Source organism: Hyperolius riggenbachi, chromosome 12 (genome assembly GCF_040937935.1).
Source record: "Hyperolius riggenbachi isolate aHypRig1 chromosome 12, aHypRig1.pri, whole genome shotgun sequence".
NCBI classification, from domain to species: Eukaryota; Metazoa; Chordata; class Amphibia; order Anura; family Hyperoliidae; genus Hyperolius; species Hyperolius riggenbachi.
The window spans coordinates 164115053-164127722 of record NC_090657.1 but is presented as its reverse complement, the minus strand read 5'-3'; the positions used below and the strand labels follow the sequence as shown (position 1 = coordinate 164127722).

General features: G+C 46.7%; 2 protein-coding genes across 4 annotated transcripts in view; one reads left to right on the top strand and one right to left on the bottom strand.

The window, feature by feature from the left end:
• Nucleotides 1-242: 242 nt before the first annotated feature.
• On the bottom strand, nucleotides 243-8708 carry PSMA7 (proteasome 20S subunit alpha 7). Its single transcript, XM_068263683.1, has 7 exons — nucleotides 8496-8708; nucleotides 6919-7045; nucleotides 6122-6246; nucleotides 4231-4353; nucleotides 4028-4147; nucleotides 2650-2712; nucleotides 243-403 (listed from the first exon to the last, which is right to left on the bottom strand). Exons 1-7 carry the CDS (start codon nucleotides 8589-8591, stop codon nucleotides 311-313), a joined length of 747 nt encoding a protein of 248 aa, XP_068119784.1. The 5' UTR covers nucleotides 8592-8708; the 3' UTR covers nucleotides 243-310.
• Nucleotides 8484-12670, top strand: part of SS18L1 (SS18L1 subunit of BAF chromatin remodeling complex) — a 53970-nt gene continuing 49783 nt past the window's right edge. For all 3 annotated transcript variants that reach the window (XM_068263682.1, XM_068263681.1, XM_068263680.1), the window contains exon 1: nucleotides 8484-9176. In XM_068263682.1, coding sequence (XP_068119783.1) covers nucleotides 9108-9176 — 69 coding nt within the window. In that variant the 5' untranslated portion in view covers nucleotides 8484-9107. The remainder of the gene's footprint in view (nucleotides 9177-12670) is intronic.

The window sequence follows — 12670 nt, the reverse complement described above, 5'->3', positions numbered from 1 at the left end:
CACCTTTAGAGGGAGAGTGGCAGAAGTATTGTTTATTTTGTCAGGCAGCTATTAGAGGGTGATATTGAGATATAGATCTATGATGTGTTTGCAGACTTTTTAAAGGGGTACATTTTATGATGTAATTTTAATGAAATAAACTTGAATACATTTGAGTAAGATGGTGTACTTGGGCGCATCAGTTATTTTACGTTATTTCTATTAAAAAAATACATTTTTGTAAAATAAACACAGATGCAAACTGGTTGTAAAGTTTTAATAAAGAAAATTTATTACAAGGCTGATGCTGGGGAGACGGAACACAGACAGACTAAGTGGCTTTCTTCTGCTTCTTCTTTTCATTCTCTTCCTTCTCTTTCTCTATCTCTGCGACGTATCGCTCGATCTCCTCCGGGCTCAGGATCTGCCAGGAAACAAGACTCAGGTTATACACTATAGCTGAATGTATGTTCAGACAGAACGGGGTGCAGGCGGTTTTCTTATTTACGGTCTGTAAAGGAATAATGTTTCATGGTTTTGTTCTTTAATAAGGGAAGATGAGTACAGGAAGTCTGTAGATCCTTGTACACATGTATGAGGTATGTCGCCTGGTGGAAATTTCAGGACTGAGGCTGTACAGACATGACATTAGCCCGCAGGCTAGCAACATGTTCTGTCGCTATGTGGGGCACAGACCCGACAAGAGCGGTGCAGGAGTGACATCACACGGCTGGCTTGGTGGCTGGGAAGAGGCATGCTCTCGGCTGAATTGATGTGCCAGGTGGGTCACTGGCCAAGCCCCGGGAGGTATGGTGGTGTTATTTGGTAACTTACATCCGGCGTGTGTATGCGGAACAGAGGATGACTTGCTTCCCCCGCAATGTTTATTCTGCTTCCGTCATGTTACTGTGGCAATCTGACATATAAGTGACCTCTGTGGGCAACAAATACTGCCCAAACGAGGCCCTGGGCTGTGGCATTAGGAAAACCAATGCCAGGCTGATCAGCGCTGGTCTTGTTTTAGCCTCAAATCCACATGTCTGCTAAAAGACCGGAGTAAGGCTGGGAGCGCACTTGTCTGTCTGGAAAACCCATCTGTGTTTTGCCATGTGCATTTCTGCTTTTGCATTTCATGTGCGTTTCCGTTTTTCAAAAAATATTTACATTCAACTACAGTAGTATTTCATTCTAGTAAATTCAGTCCTCAGGTCCCAGCAACTGCACCTGTGCAAATATACATTGTATGACCAATTCTGGTAGTGTTTTTAAGCAAATTAGTGTACAGTAATTTACTGCATGCGGTAATGACATTTAGCAATTCTGGTAGATTTTAGTCATGAATTACCTCATGAGGTAAATTATGTGGTAATTTGCATTAATTTTACAGAAAATAGCTATTCTCATGGAAAATAGGGGGCATGTTAGCACATAAATTTACCGATCAGTTTAAACCTGCCTATACCTGGCGGTAGTCAATTTGTGTGCATTTTACAGTTTTTAGTGGAGTTCCTATTCAGGCTGTGTGATAGAGAAGAAAAGTAGAAATAAAACTCCAAATATTTGCTGGATTTTTTTTTTGTATAGGGGATGCCTATAAATATACTTTACCGCACATAGCTACCAGAATTGGGGCCAATGTATGAACAATTCTGATATAGTAAAAACTTCTGATACCGTAAATTACCTTTCTTATGCTAGGTACACACATTACGGTTTTCCGCTCGATAGATGCGTTTGATTGATAAATTCCGCCATGTCCGATATTCCTCTCGATCGTTTTACCGCTCGATTTCTCATAGAAGTAAATGGAAAAAAAGAAAAACGAGCGGAAGATAAGAGAATCGAGCGGGAAAAATGTATTGTGTGTTCCCAGCATGAGTCCCTTGGACTTTACTATAAGGTATTGCATATTACTACAAATATTGTGTGGTCCGTAGATCTGCATCGTGTGGGATTTTGCATGCGTTTTTCACAAAGCAAGTGCAATCCCAACCTAAAGACAAGCAGAGCGAGTGGCTGTGAGCGGCACAGGAGCCCATTCACAGAAACCAGAACTCGGCGACAATGCCGATTACAGCAGCCAGTCCGGGTTCTGCCGAGCCAGCAGCACATTCACCGAAACCAGAACCCGGGGACAATGCCGATTACAGCAGCCAGTCCGGGTTCTGCAGAGCGAGCGGCACAGGAGCCCATTCACTAAAACCAGGACCCGGCGACAATGCCGATTACAGCAGCCAGTCCGGGTTCTGCAGAGCGAGCGGCACAGGAGCCCATTCACCAAAACCAGGACCCGGCGACAATGCCGATTACAGCAGCCAGTCCAGGTTCTGCAGAGCGAGTGGCACAGGAGCCCATTCACCAAAACCAGGACCCAACGACAATGCCGATTACAGCAGCCAGTCCGGGTTCTGCAGAGCGAGCAGCACAGGAGCCCATTCACCAAAACCAGGACCCGGCAACGATGCCGATTACAGAAGCCAGTCCGGGTTCTGCAGAGCGAGTGGCACAGGAGCCCATTCACCAAAACCAGGACCCAGCGACAATGCCGATTACAGCAGCCAGTCCGGGTTCTGGCGTTGCTTGGCTGCTCTCGGTGCTTTGTAATATAAATCCGCCAGACAAGTCCTGGAGGCTGAAACATAATTCCCCCAGAGCCGACCCCCTCCTTACCTTCAGAGGCTGGTCTCTTCTCATTACCGCCAGCTCAATGTTTTTGCCTCCAGATTGAACAACCTAAAAATTAAAGAAAGATCCATTTACAAGAGGAACAGTGTTTTATTCCAAGGAAAATGGTACACTTGGGCTTTTTCTGGGTGCAAACTAACATGAAAAGGGTCTCTGATAAATCTTTCAGTATTGGTTGAGGTATAATTAAGCCAGTAAATAGAGCTGTGATAAACAAATAATAAAGGCAGGCAAATAATGGGGAGGCAGAAGAGAAAAAAAATTCACTCCCTCTGAGTTGACCTCACTTGTGCTTTCTAGACAGGATCACAACATGGTGATAAGTTGTGCAACATTACCTGAAGCACTTGGGGGCTGAAAAGATTTTATAGACAAGTTGAAAAAAAAAAACTTGAGCAAAAGGTTTATAGGATCCATGCACACTTGTCAGTCTGCAAGGGATCTGGTTGATCCATTGCGGTAGGTGAAACACAACTATGGAACCTGCACAATGTTTCCCAGATCGCAGGTGAACCGGGTGACAGAACCAATGGAAGTTTATAGGAATTGAAAGTACATGTCCTCACTAGGCTGGTCACTGCATGCATTCCTGCTATACTCACCTTTCTTTGGTCATCCGAGGTCCTGCTGCTGACACACTGCTCAGCTTCACTGTATGGGATACTTGCCGGTATATAAAAATCAGAGCCTGGGCAGAAGCCGTCTCCCATTGGATTGGAGTAAACCAATGAGAATCCTGATTAGTAACAGAGTGGATTCTCATTGGTTCACTGAGAGGTGGACCAATGAGAATCCACATTACAATGTGATGGGAGCCGGCTTCTGCCAGGACTCCGTTCTATATACCGGCCGAGTGTCCTGAGCAGTGGAGCTGATGGGCAATGGTGATCAGCGGAAACATAGCGACAAACTGCGACGGGGCCTGGCCTATCTGCTTAGGATTCGCTGTGAACTCACTGTTGTGCATCCAGTGTATTGGGAACCCGGCCTTTATGTTCCAATATAAGCCTCCTCATAAGCAGATCAGCACAACTGGAGATGTGGGAGTGTAACTCAGCGTTCAGAACTTTTGTTATGTGTATTATAATTAACCCCTGCAGCACAGAATGTTCACTTACTGACCTGTGTTTGTGCAGCTACACACTTCCCTGCAGGCACCACAGATCCCACCCTCAGAACCCGGAGATAAGACCAGGGACCAATCAGGGCGGCCTCTGATCACATGACCCGCACAACCATCCGGTGCAAGATACTACATCTACGAAGGTTCTGAGGGGTCCTGGCGGGAAAGGGTTAAACTACATTCTAAAAGAACAAAAGTGAAGAGTTTCTGGGCAATACATGCAGAGACATCGGTACTCGCCTCCAGAAGAGCCTTGATGACTAGTTTGATGGTCAGGTCGTCCGTCTCGATGGCCTCGTCAGTGTAGTGCTTCTCCAGGAACTCTCGTACGGACTTGGCTCCTCTGCCGATAGCGTTTGCCTGGAAGATAACAGTGGATGAGAGACCTCCCTGATTGGTTACTCTATACCCGACACCAGCTGCTGGAGGCGGAGGACACTTACTTTCCACGCGTGGTATGTGCCAGAGGGGTCTGTCTGATAGAGCCGGGGGGTTCCGTCAAAGTCAAATCCCACAATCAGGGCTGAGATACCGAATGGCCGACGCCCGTTACTCTGAGTGTAGCGCTGTTGGGAGACCACAATGTGAATTATTACAGGGGTACTCAAGGATGGGGGTACATAAACCTGTTACCCGTTTGTATGTGTACATTATGTTTAGTTAAAATGTTATACAAGCAACATACAAAAAAGGAGAAAACCCCTCCCCCCCCCCCCAAAAAAAATAATCATACTCCCCCCCCCCCCCATATCTCCCCCCACCGCCCCTTCCAGTGATGAGACCCCTGAAGCTCAGCCATGCTTCTGTATGAGAACTAGCATAGCCACACTGCAATTTGCTCCTGCACAGCAGTACATGGCCACTGCTCAGCAGAAAAAGCAGAGCCTGTTCGGCCCCGAGGTAGTGCGCAGTGCGGACGACAGGCGCGGCGAGGGGGGTTTCTCAGCACTGGAAAGGTGGGGTATGCGCCTCCGGATTACCCAGAGGCTTCCCTCTACCTAGGCAATTACCCATTTGGGGCACTTTTTTCCCCCGCTACAGGTACACTTTAAATATTTAAAAAAATTTAAGATAAAAATCATAACATAGTAGCCACCCCCAGAATCATCTACAGAAATATACAGAAATATGTGAAAAGTACTTATTGCCAGGGATTAGCTAGATGGGGCAGGAGTTTGGATCAGCCTTCGGTTCCATGGTGGCCCCCCTACAATCAGCACAAATAAAAATGTCATTATGTTTGGTTCGCGCTGTAATTAAGATTTGTGCTGGCAAATATTTTATCTTCTGATTGTAACATCACCGAACTCCCCTGGATACCATACAGCCTTCCCGGTCCTTTCTCCGTCCCTTCGTTCTACAGCTGTTCACCGGTACATTTCCATGCCTCTGGGACTCCTCAGCAGGCTTCAGAAACACTTGCATTCCTGAGTACTTTGGAAGACAGGCAAATCTGTACTGTGCATGTGCAAGTCCTGACTTGTGCATGCACAGTTTAAAGTGAACCTCCAGACTAAAAATCGACTCAGCAGCACTGAAAAGGCCTGGTGTTTCTTTAACAGTTTCACAGCATCAGAACTTTGTTTCTCTTATACAAGCCTCATTTTTAGCTGCACAGGAGAAAACTGCCCAGGCATTTTTTCCCTGATGCTGTGCACAGCATGATGGGATTTTTTGATGTTGTTGTTGTTCTGCTGTTTTGGTGCAATTTTTTTTTTTTACATTTGGAATTTGACATTTGAAGCCTAGGGTGCACAGCTGGGAGGGGTGATCAGGACACAGGATAATTGGAACTGTGTCTCCTGCTCCCTGTCACCTCCTTTCAACCAAAAAGATGGCTGCCCTCATGACAAAGATGGCAGCCCCCATGAATCACAAACCTTTGCCCGTTTTTTTAAAACAGGGTGGGAAAGAGATTATATTACTTATCTATTCTAATTAACATAACTAATGTAACTTAAATGACAGTAATTTTGTTTAGGCTGAAGTTCCCCTTTAAGTCTGTATGCACAGCGCATGCTCAGAACACTCCCAGCTGCATGAATGCAATCCAGGGGGTGCGCTTCTTCTGAGGCCAGAGGTCAGCTGAGAATAGGAGATTACAGTAAAGTCCAGCAGGGATCGCCTGATGCCAGTTGCTTGAGCAACCAGCCTAAAAAGCACAAACCTCCAGTGCCGTCTTCTAACCATCCTATCCTAGTGGTTTTTCGGCGTCCTCCATGCATAGCTTCCTGCATGTCACCTCACGTGTGGAGAGTCACGTGACCCAGACCACCCAGATGTGGCAAATCTGCCTGTCTGTCATGTATAGGCTGATACAAGAGTTAATGGTACCTGTTTCAGACTGGCAATGTATCGTGTGATGTATTCCACGGTCACCGGGTCCTCTACGGTCAGTCTGTGGCTCTGACACTCCACCCGTGCCCGATTTATGACTATTCTGGCATCAGCCGTGAGACCTGCAAGAAAAAGGACAGAGTAACCAGTGCTTGAATGTATTTCTTCAGAGACCTGACTTGTGAGTGACGAAGGGTTTGTCTTCTCCCAAACACACGCCAATGAAAACACTCCGCTTCACCTATTTTATCACAATTCTAGAAGACTGCTAACTAGTGATCCTCCTCGCTTCAAATAAGGTGAAAAGAGATTTATATAGATAGATAAACCTTGTACTGAAAGCAAGGCTTGTTTGCCATTTTCTTCAAAACTAATAACCCAAATGGGATGTTTAAACCAGGGGGCAGAGTGACTGCATGACATGGTTTCTGTATTTCTTGGGGTAACAGAACCATGGATGGCTACGAAGCAGAAACACAAAGCATATGGCCACCTTCAGGCCCCCTGACAGACTGGCAGCTGCTCTACTGCACCAGCTGGGCGCTTGATAGCACTTAGCTGGACAGGTGCCCACAAGTACTGCTACATACAACATATTGTACAATTAGGACAACCAGTGCCGCCCACAAGTACAGCTACATACAACACACTGTACAAGGTACTAAAGTAACACATAGGGGAAACAAATAATTATTATCCCGGGGGAGCAGTTTTGTGTCGCACAAGCAGCCATAAAACCATATTTGATAATAGTTCCCAGTGTTGGGCAGTTGAGGCACCTCCACCGCACTCACCAGCGAAGGCCATGAAGACATTCTCATCCAGAGCACAGATCTTCCGCACCGTCCGCTCATCCTGAAGCTTGGCCACGGATTTCTTCTCAACTCCGAGTACCACAATTTCCTTTCCTCGTACCCCAACCTGAAGCAAAGGGAATTTATTACACTTATTATACAATCCATGCAAGGAGAAGTTCACATGTAGGAGGAAGCCCTCTTCCCAGACTTGTGCAATGACGCAGCAAAATGTTGGTGGAGTAACATATCACACAGGATTCCTGAGACACAGGACTGTGGAGTCGGTACAAAATCATCCAGCTCCTCAGTTTATTGAAATCACCGACTCCAACTCCAGGTACCCAAAATTGCTCCGACTCTACAGCCCTGCTGAAACAGAATCTACAAAAATGTCACAATTTCTTCTGCATTATGGTGAACCACAATATATGCCCCTACAGGGAACCTTACAGTCACAATATCAATTTATCCCAATCTAGTCCTCCCATTTCTCTTCCCAGAAAGCTGAATATTTGTACGTAGGGAACCTCAGTTGTCTTCACCCAGCATAATTTCCACACCAACATGGGACAGATTTCTAGGATAGTAAAGCCTTGTGCACACTGCCGCATGTCCCATGGCACAGCCAGGCTGAGGCTTTAAGGAACATACACACGTCTGATTTTTCCAAACGACCGGTTGTTTGGACGTCAAATCGGGCGTGTGTACAAAAGATTTTTCCGTTGATTTTGACTGATGTGCCAAGCGGAACAGCCAAACCAGCCTTATCAACCGAACGATCGTTTGTACACACGCCCAATTTGACGTCCAAATGACCGGTCACAATGACCGATCGTTTGGAAAAATTAGACGTGTGTATGTACCTTTACAGACACATCGCTAGTCTGCATACTAGCAACATGTACTTTTTCTATGTGACGAGGCAGTGATGTCACGAGTAAGTGAGGGGAACAATGCTCTTGGCTGTCACGCAGCTTAAGTGATCTGCTAGGCTGACCACACACTGGATACTAGGCAGAGGTAGTTGTTATCGGTCACTTCCGCGCAGTTTTATCTAGGGTGCGTACACAGCTTACGGCTCCTTCTACCAGTACTTGCTGAAGCCTACATAAACAGAATCACACGGAAACACCGCAAATCCAGCCATCTAACAAGAAGTTCCCAGATAAACGCATTATACACATTTGTGTAAAATGTTATCCTCATGGAGCTCAGCTAATCAGGTTTCAGATGCTGGATTGTGATTGGCTGCCCCATCTGCCATGACTTTCACTCTAATCCACTCTGGTATATGTAGTTCTTTTTTCTATTTGAGGTGATTTGGGGAATCTGCAGCAAGGAGACAGCCCTGCAGTTGTTGCCTATGGCAACCACAGTCCCTGTACCACGTGATCTTTCCATACTGCCTGGTTACCTATGGCAACAGCCCCACAGCTGCTCGTTTCGCGAGTCGCCATAGCTGAGGCGCCGCTCATTCCTCAGGAGGGACCCTCATCTCATTTCATCCCCTTCCCCCCGGGGTACCCCCATATCCCCCACCCACTCGCTCTGCAGGGAGCTCTGTGTGTCCTCACCGCCGTGGAGCCCTTCTTCACGGCCTCTTGGGCGTATTCCACCTGGAAGAGGTGCCCATCCGGGGAGAAGACGGTGATGGCGCGGTCGTAACTCATCCTCAGTGCAGGAACTGGCTGCTCACAAACCGAAAGCTCCACAAAACAGCTCACTCATTCCCTCCTATTCCCAAACCCCGCCGACGCCACCAGCGCAGCCGTCCGCCCCAGCCTCTCCTCTCTGCTACGCTACGCAAAGTGCGTAACCAAGCCCCGCCCACGGGAACCTGCGCTACCCGCTGCATTCAGACAGGAAACCGGCTTGTGGAGCGTACCACTGCGGCGCGGGGGTGCGCGGAGATTCCCACTCGCCCGCCCCGGGGACTTTCACAGCCAATGGCGGGACTGTACAGTCGCCGTCACTTCTAAATTCCGACTCTGTAGGGGTGATGTGTGACTGACGCCATTAAGCGTGTGAGAGTGGGAACGGACCGTACCATTAGCACCGGCTCCCCCTGTCTGCTGCGTAGAAGAAGAATCCTCTGGCTAGTAATAAGGTGCAGATATTAGGAATATCTGGAATAATTGATTGTGCTGACAGCGGGGATCAGAGACGCGCCGGGGCCCAAGGGGAGCATGTCTGTGGCCTTTGCTTCAGCCAGACCCAGGGGGAAGGGAGAGGTCACCCAGCAAACCATCCAGAAGGTAAATCATCTTATTCTAAGGGGGAGGGGACACCTGCAGCCTCTCATCATACAGCCCCCATGTATCATCATGCAACCCCCATGTGTCACCATGCAGTCCCTCATCATACAGCCCTCCCCCCCCCCCCCCCCAGTGTCACCGTGCAGTACCTCATAATACAGCCCCCATTTGTCACCATCATCCATGTGTCACCAATTTACCATGCAGCCCCATGTGTCACTGTGGAGCCCCTCATCATGCAGCCCCCATGTGTCACCATGCAATTCTCGTGTCGCCATGCAACCTCTTATTATGCAGCCTGTATGTGTTATCGTGCAACCCCCATGTCACACCGTGCAGCCCACATGTGTCGACATGCAGCTGTTACTTTGCAGCCCCTATGTGTCACTGTGCAGCCCCTATGTGTCATCATGCAGCTGTCACTGTGCAGCCCCCATGTGTCACTTTGCTGCCCCATGTGTCACTGTGCAGTCCCCATGTGTCATCATGCAGACCCTCCTGTGTCACTGTGCAGTCCCCATGAAGACCCTCTGTGTCACCGTGCAGCCCCCATGTGTCACCATGCAGCCCCCATGTGTCACCATGCAGCCCCCATGTGTCACCGTGCAGCCCCCATGTGTCACCATGCAGACCCTCTGTGTCACTGTGCAGCCCCCATGTGTCACTGTGCAGCCCCCATGTGTCACCATGCAGACCCTCTGTGTCACTGTGCAGCCCCCATGTGTCATCATACATGACAAATCATCTGCATGATGGAGGGGGCATATATGAGAGCATGCTGCATCATTAGGTTATTATCTGTCCATATGTAGCAGGACGTATATCTGTCATCAGGTGTATATTTCTATCAGTATATACATCCACACCCCATATATACATCTATAATAATATAGAATGTACTGGCACACCTATCCATTGCTGGGCACTGAGCTCTGCACAGGTGCCATGGCTGAATGCTAATTATTGAAATGCCCCCTCAGCTGTCATCTGCCTCCTCCATGACAGCGATCAGAGCTGGGGACGTGCTCAAGTGTCTTCTTCTCCATCGTTATCTGAGGATTAGGGGAAGAAGAGGGGGGAGGTGTGCTGAATGACAGCTAATATTTCACCATTGTCTAACGCCATTCCCCTTCTCCTGCTCTCAGCAGGGTAATCAGCCAAGAGTCTGTGCACAGCGATCACATCTTTCTTTATTATTGTGTCCCTTTCATGTCAGTCTGCGAATCCTGCGCATTCCTTCTCTGGCATAGAGAGGAGCCAGCAGGATCTGTGGCAGTTAGAATGGTAGTTTTATGACATAAAGTTACACCTGCAGCCGCTGGCTCTGGAGGCCAGTGTGGATCAGGGATTAGCTCCGCTGAAGGGGCCATTGGGGCAGTCTTTGCACATCTTCAGTTTCTGACTGCAGTACACTTCCCTCCATACGCAGGAAGACCAACAGCACTTAATCATTTCTTGTGTTTTATTCATTAGTTATTCAGATGCTGCTGTTTTACGCTTGATGTTACTCCTTTGTCCCATTTAGATTTGTATAGAAAGCTTAATGAGAATGATTCACAGTATTTCTCAACATTATTTTGGTCTGTGCTGACCAAGTTCCTGAGTATAGATGCATTTATCTCCGGTACCCACTGAATAAGTGTCCATTTATTATCAGAATCCCCTAACTGTGTATAGGTCATTTCCAAGCATCCCCTATTGCAACTGAAGTGAGAGGGATATGGAGGCTGCCATATGTATTTCCTTTTAAGCAATACCAGTTGCCTGGCAGTCCTGCTGATCCCCTGCCTCTAATACTTTTAGCCATAGATCCTGAACAAGCATTCAGCAGATCAGGTGTTTCTGGCATTATTGTCAGATCTGACAAGATTAGCTGCATGCTTGTTTCTGGTGTGATTCAAACACTACTGTAGCCAAATAGATCAGCAGAGCTGCCAGGCAACTGTTATTGTTTAACAGGAAATAAATATGGGAGCCTCTGTATTCTCCTCACTTCTGTTAATTTTAAAGAGACACTGAAGCGAAAAAAAAATACATGATATAATGAATTGGTTGTGTACTATGAATAATTACTAGAAGACTAGCAGCAAAGAAAATATTCTCATATTTTTATTTTCAGGTATATAGTGTTTTTTCTAACATTGCATCATTCTCTAATATGTGCAGATTACACAACAGTCCGCATTCAAAATGATTCTTTCAGAGCAGTCTGTGAACTAATGACCTCTCCTCTGCCAGAGGAAAAGTAAATAGGTCAGGAACAGTTGAGATAATAAAAGTCAGAAGACAGCCCTCTCCACGACTTTGAAAGTCGTAGAAATAATGGCTTTTTTGTATAGGGATAACAACTGGAGTTTCTTAACTCTTCCTGTACTGGAAACAATTAGATTGATGTATCTGATCTTAATGTTTTATTTCTTAGCTGTACTACACATACAAATCATAATATAATAGTTTTTTTTTCGCTTCAGTGTCTCTTTAAACAATACCAGTTGCCTGGCTGCCCTGATGATCTTCTACCTCTGATACCTTTAGCCATAGACCCTGAACAAGCATGCAGATGAGATATTTCTGGCTAAAGTCTGACTGCATTTGCAGCATGCTTGCTGTAAGGCCCATTTCCACTAGAGCGGAAACCGGGCCAAATTCGGAGAGTGTCCAACCCGGCAAATAGCACGGGGAAACAATGCCATAGGAAACAATGACGCCGCCGGCCACATCGCTTACCTTAGCCATTCGGCCGACATTGCCATCAGTTTCCGTGCAGGAGGCTGCGAATCCCATAGCCGTGCATGGCACGGGTCATGGGATTCGTCGGTGTCCCTGCAGACCAGGAATCGCCACCGCGCGTATCGCAGCCGTGCGCAGCACTAGTGGAAACGGGCCCTTAAGGTTGTGGCTCAGGCACTGCTGATGCATGAAAGATCAGCAGCACTAACCGGCAACTGGTATTGTTTAAAATGAATTAAATAAGGCAGGCTCTACATTCATCTCTTTAATTAACTTAATAATTGACTTAGTTTTGTTGATATCATTATTTAGCCGTTTCTAAAATACAAAATTAGCAATACTTAAAGTGGAGCTGTAGTGACCATAACATACTGAATAAAATTGTTAATTGTTCACAATAATAATTTATAGATTATTTAGTCAGTGTTTGCCCATTGTAAAATCTTTTTTCTAACTGATTTACATTCTGACATTTATCACTGGTGGTGACATATTTAGTTATACCCGGTAATCTGTGCGGAATGTTCGTTACTGAGAGGGAGATACTGCTTGCTTGGCAGTTGGAAAGAGCTGTTATTTCCCACAATGCAACAAGGTTCACAGATGCCAAACTGTCAGGACCATGGTCATAAAATCACACTGTGAGAGCAGTTTTACCACAATATCAGCCATACAGACGCCCCTGATGATCTATTCGAAAAAGGGTAAAGATTTCTCATGGGAAAGGGGGTGTCGACTACTGACTGGGATGAAGTTCAATCCTT